Consider the following 20,456-nt stretch of genomic DNA (forward strand, 5'->3'; position numbering starts at 1 on the left):
AAGGTCCCTTCCAACTCCATATATTATTATAATGGGTTGCTATGCAGAGGAAAGGGACTGTGTGTGTCCACTGCTATCAGCTATCCCCGACTAAGACCAGGAAGGCTCAGCAAAGCCACCTGGAGTTGAACTGGAGCTGCTAATCTGAGTTAAAAGTCACACTGTCCTGTCTCCACTGCTACTTTAACCCGAGTTAAGAACACTATGCACAGGTTTGGAAGGACTAGATTTTTTTTTAAATGAGTAAACATCGCACACCTGCAAACGCAACATTATTTTCAATCAAGGATAATCAAAATGTAGAGAGGCAAAGAAAGAAAATACTGTGAGAAATGTTTACAGTTAAAATCCCATGATGTAAACTTTTGAATGAGGCTGGTTATTAAGGGTCTAATATATTAATGGTTTAGTGAAAATGGGTAGAAGTTGAATTAAGAGATCTATTTTGACATGCAAGGTTGGCAATTTGTGTTTTACCCATTTATATAAAGCTTTAATTTTTTGAATGTCAACTCTACAACCATTAAATAATTGTCAAATCCCTCCCAGCATTTCTCGCAATTATGAAAATTTAAAATTGGATTTAAAAAAGGTTAAAATCAGGCACTGATTATTAGCTGTCAAAATTAAATACAATTGCAAACCAAATTCTGCCAAGCCTAAGTGTAGACATATGTAAGAATGGCCTCTGTTCACACAGCATCTCTCTGCTCCCTGTTAGGCCAGGTCTAAACTTAACCAGACATACATGCTCTGGAGATTGATCTTCCTGGGGTTGATTTAGCATGTCTAGTAAGGACCCACTAAATCAATTGCTGATGATGCTCCCATCAACCCCAGTACTCCATGGGGTCATGAGGAGAAGGGAAGTTGATAGGAGAGTGTCTCCTGTTGATTTCCCGCAGTGGGGACATGGCAAAAATTCGACTAAAGATACATTGACTCCGCTATGCTAGTCTCATAGATGGAGTCACGTATCTTAGGTCAACTTTCTTGCGTAGTGTACACCTAGCCTTAGTCTGAGTCTGCGCTGATGACTTCATGGCCTCAAACGCATGTTTCCACTCCCATTAACCCTTTGGAGCCGACAGCTGCAGGACAGCAAACTGGAGTCTTGTTCTGCCCCATGCAACCACTAGAGAGTATCGAGTCCAGCTGCAGAAACTTTACTGCAGGAGCAGGAAGAGCCCAGGTTGATTTTTTTTATAGACCTCAAAAGTAGGGTTGCCAGGTGTCTGGTATTGAACCGGACAGTTCGATATTTTCGCCTCCTGTCTGGTAAAAAAATTCAAAAAATACCGGACACCTAAAATGTGCGGTATTTTCTGATTTTTTCCCAGCCAGGAGGCAAAAATCCTGAATGCTTACCGGGATCCGCAGGAGAGCTGTTTGGCCCGGCACAGGGAGGCAAGATGGCGGGCAGCTGCCAGCAGCCTGTTCGGGCCAAAAAGGCCTCAAAAGCATTTCTTAAAGGGGCCACGCTTTTTTTTTTTTATTATTTACTTGAGCAAAAAAATAACAACTTTGGTCTTCCCCTTTTTTTTCCTCAACAGAATTTTTTCCCTGGTGTTTTTTTTGGGGTGGGAGCTGGGAGGCCAGGGTTTGTTATTTTTCGTTAAACCTTCTGGCAACCCTACTCAAAAGGCGTTAGCACAACGGGAAGAAAATAAAACCAAACTGTCACCTTGGGGCTTGCAGAGCGAATAGCCCTGGAGCGGTCAGAGAGAGAAGAAATAGCTTTGCTGGGCCCCCTTTTACAACATTGCCTCACCTGCAGAGCAAAGCTTTTATCTCCCCAAGATCTTCCCTTGGGGGACTTCAGCCTTGTTAGGGCTCCTGGGGAGTGCCTGTGCTGAAGGTCACCTTTGTTCTACCTCCCCTGGATGCCACGTTGTTCTTCCCACATTCCCACTGACCCCCCAGGACAGTGAAGTCAGGCCTGCGAGTGGATCTCTGGATTTATCCGCACTGGGGATTTGCCTTGAGTTCAGCAGCTGGGGAAGCCTCCAGCTTCGACAGGGTACACTGCTAAAAGCCCGTTGGCACCGATGCAGCTCACCCTCGTTCCAAGCAGAGGTGGCAAATATTTTGATGCGTTGTTATCTTAGTGCAGCAAACTCTAGCAGCCTCAGTCACGGACCACCGTGCTAGGTGCTGTACGAACAGACTCAAAGAAGAAATGGACTGTGTCCCATACAGCTTGCAAACTTAACAGCTGCTTTGTTTGTATATACAAGGGGTTTTCTCTGGGCAGCTACAAGGGGTTTTCCCTGGTGCAGCTACAAAGAGGTCGAGGACAGCAAACCTCTTGCATTGGAAGTGCCTTTGTTTTGCATCAACAATGCAGACATTTGGGGCAGCGGGTAAAGTAGGCAGGGGAATGCTCTGCATTCCCAAACCTCCAGGCATATCCCTGTCCCACACTGCCCTACCTCTCTGCGGTGCTGGGCAGAAGGGGCCGGGTTAGAGGTGTGGCTATGTCTACACTCGCGGCTTCTTGCGCCAGAAATATGCAAATGAGGCTAAGCGTGGAATATCGCCACGCCTCATTTGCATACCGAATGAGCCGCCCATTTTTGCAGAAGAGGCTCTGGCGCCAGAAGGAGCTGTCTACACTGCAAGAAAACTCCTCTCGCGCAACGCCGTTATTCCTGAAAATAATCAGCGTAGCGGCATTGCGCAAGGGGTTTTTCCTTGCACAAGGGGCAGGGTAGACAGCTCCTTCTGGCACAAGGGCCTCTTCTGCAAAAATGGCGGCTCATTAGGTATGCAAATGAGGCGTGGCGATATTCCACACTTAGCCTCATTTGCATATTTCTGGCGCAAGAAGCCGCAAGTGTAGACATAGCCAGTGAGTGCTTCTTTATGGCAGGTGCGGTCTGTCAAAAGAGGAGCACAGGGGAGGCGACCGCTGTCCACTTGCTTCTGCTCTGTGCTGTTCTTAACCCCAGCGGAAACGGATTTTTATAAAAACGATTCTGCTCCGTCAGCATCCTGGACCCCCGGCAGAAGCCCGAGCATTTGCAAGAAAGTCTATCTGATGTCTGTCTCTCTCCACAGCCATACAGAAAGCTCCCTTCCCCGTCCAACACAAGGGCAGATCAGAAAACAAAGGCTTGAAAACCAGGAACAGTTGGCATGTGTCATTCCAGCCTGGTGCTAGCACACACGAGCCAGGAGCTGAAATTGACTAGATCCTCCCTAGCCGGGGAGGATGGATGAATTCCTGCCTCCATGCCTGGAGCGGGGGCACCTTCAATGCGCCTGCTCCAAACGACCTGAAGTCAATGGGACTTTTTTCCAACTGACTTCAGTGCACTTTGGGTTCAGCCCCCGGTGCCCACGTTCCCCACTGCATTCCTCCTGCGGCTCGTCTTGGTGCTAGTGGCTAGGATGGGATTTGACTTCCGCATCCCAACTCATTCAGCGGCTTGTTCCCTTAGGGTTTGGAATCGCACAGGCCCCACCAGGGAGGCAGCCAACCTGGGACCACGGCCAACGGCCACATCACGGCTGCTCGGCCAGAGGCAGCAGCGCAGGCGTCCGAAGGGGAGCACAACCAGCTCTGGCAGGGGGGCCACGGGGCAGCCGGGGACGGTGAAACCAGCAGCCTCGAGGACTGGGGAGAGCGCTGCGGTTGAAACAAAGAGAAGAAAGCAGAAGGGGAAAGCCCAACGCCCACGCTGACAAACTCCCCTGGACCCTGCGGGGAAGCAGGATTCGGCAGGACAAGGTGCCCTCTTTGTCGGTCAAAATGACGCCGACGTCACGAAAAGGGGGGGGGCTTGGATTTCACTTCAGAGCCCGCGCCAGTGGCGATTTCCAAGGGCAGCCGCCTCCGGGCTGAGGCCCCATCTGTGTTCTCAAGTGCCTCTTCCTCTCCCCTTTCCGCTCCAGCGCCCTGCCTCCCTGCTCCGCCGCCTCTCAATCAACCCCTCCTTAAGGCTTTCATGACAGGCAATTAAATCCCCCTTCTCTCCCCCAGCCTGTGGAAGAGGGTGATCACTTCCCCCCTGCTCCCACCCAGTAGGGGCGGAGTTGTGGACAGTGGCTTATGAGCACAGAGCTCCCAGCTTTGCAGGCTCTTGGAACAGAGCCACGGCCAACGGCTCGCCCAGGAGCCAAGCAGGAGGCTGAGGACAGCTGTCCAGAGACAGCAGCACGTCTAGAGAAAGTGGAGGGGCCTGGAGCTGAGTTTTGTCCCATCTCTTAGGCCAGTGGGTTTCGCACAACAGGGTGCGGCCCAGCGCTGGGTGGTGGGGGGACGGGCGCTGGGGCTTGTGGCTGCAGGGGGATCAGGTGAACCGTGGGGGGGCTGAGGCAGCTCCCTGCCTGTCCTGGCACCGCAGACCCAACTCGTAGGGGGAGAGGGCTCCCCGCACTGCCCCTGCCCCTGCCCCCAGCACTAGCCCCTCACTCCCACTGGTTGGGAACCGGCTGCCGGCTGCTTCTGGGGTCTGTGGTGCCAGGAGAGGCAGGAAGCTGCCTTAGCCCCCACTGCTGCACCGCTGTCCGGGTGCCGCTCAAGGTAAGCCCCTCCCACCCCAGCCCTGCCCCCACAAAGCCGGAGCCCCCTCCTGCATCCCAAATCTCCCCTCCTCAGCACCACCCCCGAGCCCACATGCTGTCACATTATGTTGTGTTGCAGCATCAATGATTTTCTTCAACTGGGTCACGGGAAAAAAAGAAACCTGCAGTCTGGGGGGGGGGGGGGATGTTCCTACAAAAGGGGATGGATGAATCCTGGTCCCTTTGAACTCAGTGGCTCCCTGATTTGAGTGAACCAAGCTGTCCCCCAGGAATCTCCTCCCTGTTCCAGGACTTCACTGTATGAACTCGGGCACATCCCCCCCCCCACCCCTCTGGCTGCTGGTTTATCCGTCCTTCCAGAGGGACGACGGCGCTTCCCTACCTGCAGGGGAGGGCTCTGGGGGTTATGAAAGCAACAGCTGTAAAGTGCTGGACAGTCCTGGGATGTAACGGGCTACGGACACTCGCTGCTATCCCGCCACATCCAGCTCTTCCTAGCCGGACGTCCCAGACACCCCCCCGGAAGACGGCGTCGTCCGTTCAGACACATGCGAACACCCGGAGACAAGGGGCCTCGCCTACCGATCTTCCGGTCCCAGGCCAGGTTCTGCAGCCCCGACTCGGGCTGCTGCTGCGGGCGGGGCAGAGCCGAACGCGGCAGCTGGACGGATAATTACAGGTCTGGGATGTGTGGTTCTACAAGCCAAGAGAAGGGCGGTCAAAGTTCATGCTTTAGGGTGCAAACTGAGCCCTGCAAGGGTCAGGCATGAAATCCCGCAGACCACCCCCTCGGTGTGTTGCTAGCTGGGAGCTGGGGAGGGCCTTGGTTTTTGCATAGCTTTGGAGTATGAGGTCTCCCATGGACCGAGGGAGCAGCAATCAGAGCTAGGACAGGCGCTAGGGTGCTGGACTGTATGGAGGGGAGAGGATACGGGTGAGAGACACCAGCGATTTGTTTCACAGTACGAAGCAGAGTGTGTCGCGCCGGGACAGGCCCTGCCCACCCAGTATCCCCACTCGGCTTGTGTCTCGAGACTCCTAAGCTACTTCCCTTTGGACTAGAAACGCTCCTAGGGCTCAGAGTCCTGTATCCCTTCTCCCGCCATACCGGAACAGAGCCTCCGCCACCCCATTTCCCAGCATCCTTCTCTTCTGCCCCTAGGGGCGGGGAAAGAGACGGGCACGAGGGGGGCTCTCTTCCCTGTGGGGCCCGAAACGCATCAGAAATGGTCAAAACAGGATTAAATCACCCCTTTTTTTAAAGACACAGTAGGGGTATCCGGGGCAACTGGGGAGGAAGTTGGGGGGGGGGGCAGCCACGTGCCCACCCATGTAGCTACTCCCCGTGCCTCTCGGGGAAAGGCCAGGACCACGTCCCCTCCACCCCAGGCTCCACCTCGCCCCACCTCGTCCTGCCCCCACCCTCATCCTGCCTCTGCCCCCAAGGCCCCTCTTCACCCCCCACCGTCTGCCTTGCTACACTTCCTGCCAGTGCGCGTGGGGGTGGGGGGCAGAAGGTCTCACCTCTCCCCCGAGTGACTTGGAGAAGTGAAGCCGCATTGACCGCTTCCCTCCGTCACTGATGGTGTGAGAGGGCCCGACCCCTCCTGCCCGCACCAGGCCCCTCCTGCTAGTCCCCCAGGCTGCCCAGAGGCACTGGCCCCTTGCCCCTCCTGCCCACAGCACTTGGGGGGTTATATGCCCCCACCACACATACCCATTGTGCCATATTTAACTTCGCTGCCTGAGTCCCGAAGGGGGGCTTGGCGTGTTCTCACTGGACACAGGAAGGCCCGTTAGCGGTTACCCCCTAAAAGCGATGACTGACGATGGGGATACCGGGCCACACATACGTGACGGCAGCTTGTTGTTTGGGAAACTCAGATCACCCAGCCTGGCAGATGTCTACTTGGCCGCCAGGTGACCCGCAAAGTGCCAGCTGCCGGTCCCTGGGACTGTCTCTGCACAAAGGTTTGCAGACAGAGTTTGCCACTCAGGCCTGTGACGTCTTGCTTGAGGGCAGGCCGAGGCCTCCAAGCGACGCGGAAGGAGGATGTGTGGTTAAAGCCACTAGACTAGGAAACAGCTGGTCCGGGTTCAAGTCGCAGTGGTCACCGCCGCACTGGGTGACCGTGGACAAGTGTTTGGCTCCTGCAGTCAAGCTTCCCGACAGACTGGAAAGACTCTGGATTCTCCCCTGGCTGTGGAGTCGAGCGTTAAACTCCCAGCGTGCGGCATCTCTCGCCGTGAGCCCCTGAAAGCAGTGACTCAGAAGAGAGATTTTGTCCTCGAAAATGATCCAGGCCTGAGAGCCAGCCTCTTGAGTGGCAATTTGATCACTCGTTTACGATGGAGTGGAAAATCCCCGTCATAAACGCGTCTCAGCCGCACCTGCTCTGGACGTTCGGCTCTTTGAAAACCGGCACGTGGAATCCAGGAGATGCAGCTCGAAATGCCATAAAGAGAAGCAGCTTCCCTTCCCAACGGGAAACGGTCCAGTCCAAACTAGACTAGGGCAGAAAGGGGAGTTGTTGGCGCCCGTTAGGTAGCAGGCGCAGGAAGCGTCGCTTTACCGTCGTGGTTCTCAGCGCATGGTCTGCAGACCACTAGTGGCCCACCACCATCTTGCAGGTAGCTGCAGGCTCAGGGCTCACCCCCTGGTGCTCCCGCCCTGCCCCCGTGAGGCTGGAGCTCCAGCGCCGGCATCCCGCTGCGGGGAGGGGTGGGGGGAAGTTGAGCCTCAGAGAGGAGGCTGCTCACACGCTGCCCTCTCCCCTCCTCCCATTGGCCAGAATCATGGCCAATGGAGGCAATGGGGGGGGGGGTGCTTGGCAGCGACAAAAGGCACGAAGCCAAGTAAGCACCCCCATTCCTCTCACGCACTCCCTCCCACCGAGACCCTGAATCCAAGACCACTCCTGCACCCACCCTCTTCCCAGATCCCCCACCCCTAGCTCGCTCCTGCACCCTACCTCCCACCCAGACCCCTCTACTCCCAGCCCGCTCCTGCACCCATTCTGTCATCATGAATGGCAGGTGATCTGGGGAAAGGCCTGTTTTGCGCAGGGTGGCCAAAAAGTTTGAGAATCACAAAGCTAGTCAGATAGCCACCTCCACCCCCCCTCATTCCACCAACGCGCCTTGAAATCCTAGGCTAGCTAAAGACCTTGTCCACATGGACAACTGCATCAGTTTACGTGAATCCAATTTAAAAGCAATTCAGAGTAGGTTGAAGATTAAAATAATTAAATCCTTCTTCATCCAAAATAAGAGGATCCACTTCAAGGTTTGCATCGGTTTAAGCAAAACAGTGCACGTTTGTAGACAGACGAGCCCTGCACTTGAATGTTTTGAACCGGGCATCTGCCCAGGAAAGCCCCCCTCCTGAGGAGACAACGCTTTTGTTTGTACAGGGCCACCAAAAAAAACGAGCAGACAGAAACAATCGATTGCTCAGCGCTGTGCGGAGAGATCCCGCTCACAGACCAGGAGACAGTGAGAGAAGCCATGTTCATTTTCAACATTTCAAAGCAACACAAGCGTCTTTTTAAAAAATAAGAAAAAAAAAAAACTACGTTTGCTGCGGTAGAAGAGACCAAACGTGTTAGAACTTCTGGAAGAAAAAAAGGAACATCTCCCACCCGTGATAAGAGAGAAAACAGCCCTCGACCCTGTCCCTTCAAAGTTACTTGTCAAGGACGAGATTTGCATTTGCTAGCACGTATTTAGGCATGAGATCATCCACCGTCTCGGTGCCAGATTCACTGGCAATCCCAGTGAGAATGAGGTGAGCCCTAAACACGTACAGGCCGCCGATGAGAAGTGGACCACAGAAGCCTTGCTGAGCTCGGGGACCCACCTTGGCAACGGTCGCCGAGCCAAAGTCTGCATGTACTGCCCCATCCAGATTGGTGCAGACACAAGGGTCTGGACAAACTGCTCCAAAATTGGGGATTGGGGCAAGGACAGGCCTCGTACCTTTTCGTGAGGCTCATGAGACACCCAGGAGGTCGTGAAATAAACACCACACCCAGCCCCGCATCTCATTGCTGTTCCCAACACATGCATTCCCCCAAGCCAGTCATCTCTGTACCAAACAGCCCACTGCCGGGATCACGCCTTCCCTGGCTCACTTGGCTCTCAGCCACCCCTGGAGTGTCTCTCTGACAGACCAAATATATAATTCAGCATTCTGTAAACAGCTCAACAAGAAGCAGAATCTTTTATAGACTTCTAAATAAATCATAGGAGTTGGACTCCCCAGTTAACTGTAGCGTGTGCTACCTGCTACCCAATAGGAAACAAACCTGATTTATGGGGAAAGATCAGTTTGTCCATCAGGGCAGAAGCTTAAGCTAAAGCAATCACATCCTGCCAACATTTTTGCTTAACTTTTAAGTGTGCGAGACATCTCCAAAATTCACAAACCACAGGGCCTAAGGTTAGTAGACTCAAGTGCCTCTCATCTGAAGAAGTGGGTTTTGCCCACAATGCTCACGATACCATCTGTATTTCTGTTCGTTTCTAAGGTGCCACAGGACTACTCGTTTTTTAAAAGTTAGTTTTTAAGTTACAGGCAAATATGGCCACCCCTCAGTCTCTGAAAGCCCTGGTTAGGTTTCTGAGAAAGAGTGGTCTGGTTTTCAACTTTTCCAAGGACTCTCAACTTCTGAAATCAACGGAGCAGAACTCTCAGAACCTCTACAATCCACTTTCTGTTATTTAGGAGGCTTTATGCATCCAAGTTGGAACATTTGTCTCTGATAGCTCTGCGCACATCTAATTTTAAAGAGGACAAGTGCATTCTCAGCAAACCAGCACTAACCATAGGGCAATACCACGGGCTTCCTGTCCCCAAAGCTGCATGAGAACAGTCTAGATATGAAGCCGTGTTGTGGGACAGGAAGCTACTGGTTGCCTTATATTCCACTTCAAACGCTGCAGCTCTTTCAGAAGTTTCAGTCAACCTGCCTCTCACCAATGGCTTAATGAGAGAGTTCCCAGCACAATTTTGAATCGCTTAGTCATAAGAAAGGTTTTATTATTGCATAAAACTCATGAAATACACTTGGTTTTGTCATGTCCCTTTTGCATGTGTAGCACAAGAGAATAGAGGTACAAGGCCCTATCTTGGGTGCTTTTTTAATGGGTTTATTCTTATTCTGCGGACTCTTGGAAGTCTGGTTTTCATTATTAGCAGCCTCAGACATGAATGCCTGGCAAATTAATTTAGTAACTGGCTTCTATTCACCAAAGCGAAGCAGGATTCGCTGTCCTTGAAATAACCGATTCTCTTCCCCACTCCCCTTCCTTTTCCCTTCCATTGTCTTTTAGCACATGGCCAATTGGCTGTGTTAGTTAAATTTCATGAAACTATCTACAATTGGGGGGGGGGGAACAAAATGCAAACTAGCCTTAGAACAAAAAGCCTCTTGAAATAATTGATCCAAGCTCAGCATGAGTAGATCCAAGAAAGGATTCTTCTTCTAATTAACCATGTTCCATACAAAGAGCATTTACCATCTGCTAGCTATTAAAACCACATCTCTGGGAAGAAAAAACAAAGGCGGGGGGGGGGGGGAGGGAGAGGAAGCAGACTAGGAGAACAGCAAAAAAGGAATAAAAAAGTTTCTAAAACTAAACGGAAATGATTTTTTAATCATTATTTAGAATCGTATTAAAGGTACTTTGATGTTTAAAGACAACTGAAATCCTATTTTTGGAGGGGGAGGGGGTTTAAAGGAAAATAAAGAACAGCCATATAAGCCAGTCTATTTAGGTGAATTGGATCCCAGTTTGATTATCCACAACAGAAGCTAAGCTTTGTTTTTACTGGAAGCTGTGTGAATGAATTGACTCACCCTAATAATCGTTTAACAATTAACTATATTCAAACACTATCAACGCCCATCGCAAATGGATGAAAGGGAAAATAATCACAGAGCAAATCTGGATAATTCAATTCAACAGTGGGAGAGGAAAATCTATCCTTCTAAACGTAATAAAACTGGGGGGAAAGGCATCCCTTTGGAATAGTGCTTGGCCTGGCTTTGACTTCATCCAGGATCACTGGCCCCCCAGATCTTTTTAAACACACACAAAGAGGAAAGTGGAAACAAAGCCGGAGCCTGCATCTCACATGGCTCAGCAGAGCTCTCCCACTCCAGATCTCTGAGGAAAGGAGGAGACTTAAAAAAAAATCTTGTAACAAATAGGTTTGGATTGTGTGTGCAGAGCGAGCCTGCCTTTATACATAGGAACAGCTTCCCACCCCCCATCATGTCACACAATGAACTTGGACACAGCCTGTGTGCAAGTGGACACACACATACACACAACTGAGTGACACCACTGAAATGGGTGCAACATTGAGGCCCCAACACACACATAGACACACAATCCCCCCTACTCACCACACAGACACAACCCCACTACTCACCACACACAGACACACACACACAACCCACCTACTCACCACACACACACAGACGCACAACCCCCCCATACAAGCCCCTACTCACCAGACACACAATCCCCCCTACTCACCACACACACAGACACACAATCCCCCCACATACAACCCCCCTACTCACCCCCCCCACACACAGACGCACAACCCCCCACACACAACCCCCTACTCACCACACAGACACACAATCCCCTCCACTCACCACACACACACAATCCCCCCCACTCACCATACACACACAGACGCACTACCCCCCCACACCACACAGACACACAACCCCCTACTCACCACACACACACACACTCCCCCTACTCACCACACACACACACACACACACTCCCCCTACTCACCACACACACACACACACACACACTCCCCCTACTCACCACACACACACACACACTCCCCCTACTCACCACACACACACACACACACACACACACACTCTCCCCCTACTCACCACACACACACACACACACACACAAAGGCACAACCCCCCCCCCCCCACAACCCCTCCTACTCACCGTTACACCACTGAAATGGGTGCATCAATGACCCCCAAAGTCCTGCAAGGAGCAGAGAAAGCGAGAAGCGGATCTTTTCTCTTTCCAGACGCTGGAGGGGCTGGGCAGCCGAGCAGTGCTGGGAGAGGGCTCTCTTCTTCCCCCCCTGTCCCCCCCAGCAATCCAGGACACCGGCCGGTTGGGCTTGCAAGTGACAAAAAGAAAAGTCCCAGCGCCCAGGGCAAGATGGCAGAAAGTTGGTGGCTTGGCTACCAGGGGGCCTCTGAATTAGCAACCATTGAAATGTACAAGCAGCTGCTGCCCAAGGATTGTCTCCTGTCTCTGCTACATTTCTAGGAGGCTGAGAAGCAGCCTCCCCCCCTCTAGCTTGTTAGCCACACACCTCGCCAACCACAGCCTGAGCTGCTGGGCTCATTAACATACTTTCCTCCCAAAGTCTGGTGTGATAGGCTGGCCTGGAAGTCTCTCTCCAGCGTATGGCTTTTAGGCAAGGTTTGCTTTTCTGCAGATGTGCTTGCCCTGGCTAACACAAGGTAACTTTACATGGATCAGTTGAAAACCCCAGTCATCTAAGGAAGTGGGCTGTGTTTTGTTAGTCTATAAAGTGCTACCAGACCATTTGTTGTTTTTTAAGTTTATATGGAAAGCCTGCGAGTCAACTCATAGGTCTTTCATAGGTGGGAGAGTCCTCAAAGCGTCCTCTAAGCGTTAGTGAGTAAAGATGCATTGTTCTACATCGGAACAGGTCTGCTTTTTAGGGTTTGCACACCCTAGAAAGTAGAATATCCTCCCTCATTCCCTTGGAAGGCCACAAAGGACAATACTGCTTCGCGTTTATAGCAGGCTTTATATTGTCACAGCTGTGTGCTCACGGGACACTGGTTAGACCTCACTCCACCCGTTATGTAGAAATGGGGAAATCAAGGCATGGGCTGTAATGGAAGTTACTTGTCTAGGGCCTTGCTCCTCAAGGCAGCAATAATGTTTGGATCAGAATTCAGGACTTGGGGTGAATCCGTTGGTCCACACTCTGTCAGTGCGGTGGAAAGCTCTCCTATAACATATATTCTCTCCCCCGAATCCCAGAAATCGGTGTCACTCACAGAGATGTGTTTCGCATCCGTTGCCAGGGCTTCTCCAAGATTTGAATCCCATCGTACCCACAGGCCACTTAGCCCTAGTCTCCGCTAGGGCGTTATTTTGAAATAACGCCCCTTATTTTGAAATTGTACGCGGAGTGTCCACACGCCCAAGCCTGTTATTTCGAAATAACGGGCTGGGTCTTTCAAAATCAGCACTCCTGCTTTCCTTGGGGAACAATAAATAGTTATTTCAAAATGGCGGCTGTGTGGACACTCCAGTGCCGCTATTTCGAAAAAACGACTCCCCAGAGTCATTCGAACTAATTACTCCCCAGTGCTTCCCAGGGCTCTCCGTTGAGGTAGCACATCCGCATTAATGGAGCATGCCTCGGACTATTTTCAAGGCTCCCCCGTAGCAGGGACATGCTATTTTGATCTGGTTTTTTGAGGAGTTATTGTTTCAAATTCAGTTATTTTGAAATACTTCCCTAGACATGCCCTGAACGTGCTGCAAGTGGAGGAAGAAAAAGTTTGAAAGGCCCATGAACTGTGAACCCCGCACTTCAAGGACTAACCCAACTGGTGGTGGATAGGAAAAGTCTCATTACGCCACAGTCAATCACTGTGGGATTTCTTGTCCTTTCCACCGAATCAATTGGTACCAACCATGACTTCAGGCAGGATCATGGGTTAGGCAGACAACAGGTCTGATCCAGTCTGCGCGTTCCTGTGTCTCTCTCTAGTTCCTTATGGTTTTATGGTCTGGCTTTACAATATTGGAGGATGAATATATTAAAAAAAAAAAACCTCACAAAACCTCCTGCCCATCTCCATGTATAAATGAGTTGGCTTTGGTGGCGTTTCCATTCATTAGTGTTTGCTTTGTGGCTATTCCAGCAAACATGCATCCCAGCTGCAGGGGTCCTGGAAATGTGTAGCTTGAAGAGAGTATCGGAAAATACCATAGAAAACAACTTTGACATATTGGTCAATGTGAATATCTTCCGCCACAGACACCTGATTCTAACAGCGGGAAAAAGAAACACTGCCGTGGATAGCAATTTTCAATAACAAATCTATCTGAGGTCATTGTAAATGGCTCCTGGATAATTTGTGAACAGAAAATTAGGCAGAAGTCATTATATAAATTAGTCTTTCTGCCCAGGCAGGATCTATCCCCTGAGGCTTTAGGCCTTGTCTACACACAAACTTGCAACAGTTTAGTTTAGCTCAGGTTAGCTCAGCCAGTGCAAACCCATGGTGTGCACACTGCAAGGTCAGTTTAAGAGGGATTTATTGAGACTGAGCTTAAACCTATTTGTAACTGACAAACTAAAGTGAAATAATCCCAATTTAAGATGAAATAAGAGTGAAATAAGCCGTTTGCACTCGTTTAACAACATTCTACAAGTTAAATTGGTTCCGCCCTGTGTCTAGGCCATCCTGAGACCTGCCAAATATATTTAACACAGGCTACCAAAAAGGAGGTATTCATACCTCTTGCTTGCTAACCAGTCTAAGTTGTTGCTCTTCCCTCATACACGTTTCTCCTTGTGTCCCACACCTCGCTGGTCCCAGCTTTATCCCACGAGGGCAGTGCCCACTGTTACAGGCTTAATTAGCCACAGGCCCCACGCCAGCAGGCCCAGAGCCTGTGCGGTGAACTTCCTAAATACGGCAAGGTCTTTCAGAACAGCCCTGTTCAACTGCACAGTCTGTGTTACCCAAAGGCCTCTGCTCCTGCTCAATATTCTCTGTTACCCAGAAATCCCTGGGTTTGCTGCCTGCAGCCACCTCTATTGTTTGTATTCTCGGTGGCTTTTCTGGGCAGTTCCTCCGTATTGTCCTGCCGTGCCTTGAGCAACCTAGACACTACAGCACAGTGTGGGTGGGATGCAATTCCCCCCTTCCCACAATTCCTAGCTCTCCTCTCTTCCCCCACCCCTCACAAACATCCCTTTTATCGACAAAGGGGGAAAGTAGCGTTTTTCAGTGTTTCCCTGGGAGCGTGATGGGCACCACGCCAGCCTATTGCTCGCTTGACTGGGCCCTCGGCCCTGCCGAGATGCTGGGCCAGGTGCGCTACAGAGTCCCAGACGAGCTGGCTGCCGTCCAAACCGAGCCGAGTGGCTCTTGTGCGGCCGTCAGAGCTGTCGGCGACACATGTTTACAAGATCCAAGTTCTGAACGCGCAGGTCAGTCCGACCCGCCGGCCGGAGGGCCAGGAAGCGGCAGAAGAATGGAGCTATATTGAGAGCAGATGGACAATAGCCCCCGGAAGCGTGGTGGGGCCGGTTTGACATGGCTAAATCTGGTCTGAACGGTGACGTGTGTGTGGTCGTAGCTCATTAGCCCCTCTGTAGCAGTTTTCCGCCATAGACCAGAGCCTTTTACAGAGATGGGCAAACAAGGGCAACCGAGGCAGCAGGGTTTTCAGAACCCCCCCCGGATTCTCCATTTTTGGATGCCCTGAGGCCTGATTCTCATGAACCACATTGGCTCAGTGGGGCTTTGTCCCCTGGCTACGGGCTGCCCCATAGAAAGAAGCTGGAGGCCGCTCCTTTCTGGAGCTGATGCTAGCGCCAGCTGTGGAGGCATGTGGCTTTTAGAGGAAGGTCTCCCAGCATGAAAGCGTAGCTGGGGGTGGTTATGTTGACCAGTGCAGTGCAGTTACCAGCTGGGGTCTCGCCTGTCTGGTCTCTGCTCCGGAGCCCTTCCGTCAATTCCCTTCACTCCTACGCGCCAGCACCCTCGATCCCACTTGTCAGTGTGTGGGTCGCAAGACTGTCTCAGCCCCCAGACAACTGAGTCTAGGAGCTGTGCAAACCGACCGTTCCCCAAACTTGACTCACCTGAACTTTGGGGGGCCGTTTGGAGTTCCAGCCTTGACCAAACACGGCCGCATTTCCTCTGGCTTGGTGGCTTGAATGGACATCGATTGATGGGTTGAGACCACACCCCCAACATGGCGGTAGCTGTGCTAGGCTGAATCCACACAAACAACGAGGAGTCGACCTTAGAGATGAAGAGATAAAGTGGCGACGGATCACCGGGGTTAGCCCTGGACAGGCCGCCGCTGCTACATTTACCTGTGTTGCTGCAGGTACTGGCAATGGTGGCTCCCATTGGCTGTGGATCACCGCTCCCAGCCAATGGAGCTGCAGGAAAGAGCGCGGCCCGGGACACCGCTTCCCGCAGCTCCCATTGGCTGGGAATGGCAATCTGCAGCCAATGGGAGCTGCGGGAAAGAGCACGGACTGGGACACCACTTCCTACAGCTCCCATTGGCCGGGATCAGTGATCTGCAGCCAACGGGAGCTGCGATCGCTGGTACCTGTGGAAACGCACGTGAATACAGCAGCGGGGGCCCACCAAGGGCTAACCCTGGCGGACTGGATCCGGCCCACCAGCCGGTATTTGCCCACCCCTGGCATAAGCTTTTGTGGGCAAAAACCCACTTTGTCAGACCCCACATGGGGAGCAGGGAGCTGACCCCAAGGGACAGGCCTGGTACGCTAGGAAAGCTTCTGGCAACCTGGGGCTTTCACAATTCCCGATCAAATGCAGTGGGGTGAGAAAGACGTCCCGGCTTGACTCGGGATCCTGCCTGGCTCATTGGAAATGTGTGCTCCGGAGCCCTCCTGGGACCGTTGAGAGCAAAGCCAAATAAAGCTGCAGACGGGACCAGCCCGAGCTGCGTAGTGGGGATGGGAGCTGCCCCCTCACAATCCCAGCATCCTCGCCTGGGATGTGCCTGGCATGCCCAGTTCAGGTGCTTTGGAGAACAGCCCAGAACTCCCTCAGTCGGCAACCCCTCCCCTTGTACTTCCCAAACGCCTGATGCCCTCAGAGACGCTGTTGCTGCCGCGTGGGCCTTCCGTGTGTTAGGAGAGAGGGGGCTGTCTACTCTTGGGGGCGTCCAAAAGAGACTTTTGTGTCTGAATAGTTATCAGAGAAGCTAACCTTTTCTGTGCCGGGTTTCCCGGCGCACTTGGCGGAGAGCAACAGCACCATCTGGTGGTGGATACAATTCATGAGCGTGGGTTCAGCATTTCCTCGTCTTGCCTTCTCCCGCGTCCATTGTCTACAGCTATATATATTGTAGACGTAGACTTAGAGTCTGTCTGTCTGTCCATTTGCCCAAGAACTCCTCCTAAACGGTAAGAGCGAGGGCCACCAAATGTGGTATGCGGGTTCCTCTTCTCCTAACATAAAGGAAGGTCAGAGGTTGGCTGTGCCAGGATAACGGGAAGCCCCTGGGAACAGGACTGTTTCCCGTGACATGCAAAGAGAGGGGCTGCTGTTTGGAAGGACGTGATATGAGGGGGCCCACTGGGCACAATGAGGCTGCGGGGAGGAGCGGGGGGGGGGGGGTGTGTGTGTGCCCCTGGGCGCAGCCACACCACTACGGGAGTGGTCAATAGGGCTGTGGCTCTGCCATCGTACCTGCCAGCACACTGGGTAAGTAGCCACCTTTCCCGAAACCCTTTCCTCCATCCTGGCCCTTGTGTATAGCGCCAGAGGGGGGAAGAGAACAGGCCCTGGGTGGGCAGTTGCGGGGGGGAGAGAGGGGAGGAGAATGGGCTGGTGGGGGGAAGGAGAGAACAGGCCCTGAGTGGGCCAGGGGAGGGGAAGAAGCCATGACCCTGGCCTCCAGCCTCCTGAACCCCGGCACACATCCCCAAGGCCATGCCCTGAAGGAGCCGGGCAACACCGGGTAAGTCTGCTAGTGTTGTATACAATAGCCTGGGATAGGGATGTAAGCGACTAGTCAACTATCCGATAAGCATAAGCTCATGGGATAGTCAAGTAGTGACTCGATTAGTCGCTCCCCTGACTTGCTGCTTCTAACAGTCTCTGCGGGGAGCAGGGGAGGCAGAGGCGGAGCAGGGAACCCGGCATGAGCCGGGACAGCTGGTTCCTGGCTCGCACCTAATCCCCCCTGCCGGCTCTTAACTCTTAATCCATTTAAAAGGCAGAGCTGCAGCGGGGTAGTTCTTGGGGCCAGGAGCTAACCCTGCTGTGGCTCCACAGTTTCCCCCACTTACCGACTACTCGACTAGTCAATGGAAATTCCACTGAGTAGTCGATTTGTTGATTAAATGCAATTTAACATCCCTAGCTTGGATGATTCGTCTCAGCTCCGTTTCAGATTGTGGGCCCTCAAGCCTTTTATCTCATGGGTTTGTTGCCTGCCTTCTGCCTTCCATGGCAAAAGCTGCCCTCTTTTGTTTTCTGGTTCTATAGGGACACCCCATAAAGAACGTGGCACTTTTTGGGGTGACTATCGAGACCCACATGTTGTCCTTGCAACTTTCAGTTACACTGAAGCAGACACACCCAGAGCCTTACATAATGTGTGGACAGCCCCACACTTGGATGCTCATCCTTTTGCATGGAGCTAGGATTTTTCAGGGCAAATCAGGCCTCCTGTGTCCCTCCCCCCCCCTCCCCCCCCCCCCCCCCCCCCCCGCCGCATGGTCTAGTCTCCAGAAAAGGTTGACAGCTTGGCCAGAAAAAGTTGACAGAGGGGAGCGTAATTCAATTACTGCTAAATTATTGCCAAGAAAATGTATTTGTAAAGAGCTGTTTTTTATATATGTCAGCTTACATTGTAAAAAAAAAAAAAAAAAATTGGAGCATTTTTCCTGTCTTTTTTGTATTATCTAATCTTTTTTTTTTAATATCAAAATATCAAATCAAAATAAAGTTTACTTAAACATCAAAATAAAGTTCCCATCCAAAGTCAATATAAAGTTTACTTTCAGTGTGACTCTTGGGCTTGTTTCTTTTTGCACAAATGTTGAATTCTTGGCCGAATTTTTGACAAACACACTTGCAGTTCTTCCTCGACAGAGAGCAGACCATTTCTTTCTTTGCTTTTAATGTTTGTAAGACATGAGAAAGCTTGTTCACAGAGGTAAGAAGTTGAAAACTGGAGTAAGATGTTCACTGCTTTTGCTGAGATCACAGGATACTCCCTTCTTATTGAAATCCAAAACACATCAAGTGGCACTTCATTGAATTTTATCTTCAAAGTTCGATCGCACTGTAGTTCAGTCAGTTGTTCTTCTGTTTGCAGAGTAAATTTTGTGAGAACTCAACAAAATTCAACAAAACCCAGTCATGCATTTCTGATGACAAAGAAGGAAAATATTGGTCAAGCTTTTGTGTCAGTGATTCCAAATGACTGGTAATTAATGGGATGACTGCTTTATAATCTGTCTGACTCTGAAACTGAAGTAGGAGTGGAAATATTTCAATATTTCCACTTGAAAGTGTCTTTTCCAAACCTTGAGCTTATTCTTGAATGCAAGAAGTTTGTCTGTGGAATTTAGAATGTTTTCTTCTGGGCCCTGCATAGTGGTGTTCAAGGTGTTTAAGTGCTGATAAATATCTGCTAAGTAGGCTAGTTTCAGCAGCCATTTTGTAATTTCAAGAAAGTCAGAAGAACTGGCTTTATTATCTCTGAAGAAAAGCAGTAGTTCCTCTTGCAGCTCAGATACCCTTGTTAAAACTTTCCCTCTTGAAAGCCATCTAACATGGGTGTGTAGAAGGAGAGTCACATGGTCTTTTTGCATATTTTCACACAGCTTTGCAAACATGTGTGACTTAAAAGGGTGCTGCTTTATAAAATTGACCATGTTCACAGCTACATCAAGGACTTGTTTTAAATCCTCCCCAATAGTTCTTAAAACAAAACTTCCCCATGGAGGAAGCAGTGGGTCGTTATGACATCAGGGATTTTTTCTTTGACGAGTATAACTTGGCTGCGGCCATAGCTGTGTGTGTTAGTTTTTTCCCGCAAACAATGCACAATGGAACGGGGCAATTTTCGTCCCTAGTCCATGTAAAATCCATGGCCAAGTAACTGTCATTGTAAAGGCGAATTTTTTTAATATCAGTCACTTCTTTTCCTGTTTTACTCGTACGTGGCTCTGATCATTTTAATTCATTTCCATTGTCCTCTCCTTCACTGACGCGCCTTCTTTTCATATACTTCCACATTTTTTTTATTTTCAACGGTCGTATGAAAATACTGTTACGTAGGTGAGATTTTAGATACACGTAAACAACCACTGTTTCGGTAAAAACATGAATTACAACACTGCGCAAAGACTACAAATCTACAAAATAGCGAACGACCGTAACGTGCACTAGAAAAGACTAAAAACGCGGAGAATTCTGGGAAGCAGAAGAGCAGGTACAATACAACTAAATTTAACCTTAGATACGAACTGACCAAAACAAAACAAAGAGGCAGTTGGTAGCGTATGAAGATTACTCCAGTATTGCCAATTGCCGAACAAAAATTCCTGCGATATTTCGAGGAATATTTGGAATTGTTTGCGGTATTTCAAATTTTTTATTTATTTATTTATTCCACGATGTCTCGCGGAACCTGTGACGATGGTCGGCGGAACCCCGGGGTTCCACGGAACCCTGGTTGGGAAACACTGCTCTATAGTGTAGACATACCCTTCGAGGGCAGCATGTGGGTGTAGGGGTCAGGCGCTTCAAGTCTGTAATACAAGGAGACAGCGGGGCCCAAACATAGAGGCTAGTTATCTCCAGAGCCAAATCTCGAACACGCTCCCGGACGGCTGGAAAACCGGGTCCAAAACATTCGCTTTCGTGAGTCGCAGCTCCCTTCAGATGTACGTGGTGGGGTGCGGCTCACGCAAGCTGGGGCCATTAATAAAACGGTTCATTTGTCAGGTGCCACCGGGCTCCTGGCTGTTGAACCTGGCTACCTCTGAAACCCCGTCCAAGTGAAGAGCAGGCGAGGGAGGGTTACTCTTCGGTCTGGTGCTGCTCCCTTGTGGACACTGGTAGTACGGCACCCCAAGT

At 51.0% G+C, this 20,456-nt stretch overlaps 1 protein-coding gene across 4 annotated transcripts in view; it reads right to left on the reverse strand.

The window, feature by feature from the left end:
* The window catches only part of RNF122 (ring finger protein 122), a 33,237-nt gene extending 15,213 nt beyond the window's left edge, over positions 1 to 18,024 (reverse strand). The window contains exons 1-2 of one of the 4 annotated variants that reach the window (XM_075910665.1): positions 16,569 to 18,024; positions 15,458 to 15,620 (exon numbers count right to left, since the gene is read on the reverse strand). In XM_075910665.1, coding sequence (XP_075766780.1) covers positions 15,458 to 15,620; positions 16,569 to 16,640 — 235 coding nt within the window. In that variant the 5' untranslated portion in view covers positions 16,641 to 18,024. Of the gene's footprint in view, positions 1 to 11,523; positions 11,932 to 15,457; positions 15,621 to 16,568 lie in introns of those variants that run through there. The other 3 variants (XM_075910666.1, XM_075910664.1, XM_075910667.1) reach the window with 3 other exon arrangements.
* Positions 18,025 to 20,456: the final 2,432 nt, after the last annotated feature.

This window comes from Pelodiscus sinensis, chromosome 28 (assembly GCF_049634645.1).
Source record: "Pelodiscus sinensis isolate JC-2024 chromosome 28, ASM4963464v1, whole genome shotgun sequence".
NCBI lineage: Eukaryota > Metazoa > Chordata > Testudines > Trionychidae > Pelodiscus > Pelodiscus sinensis.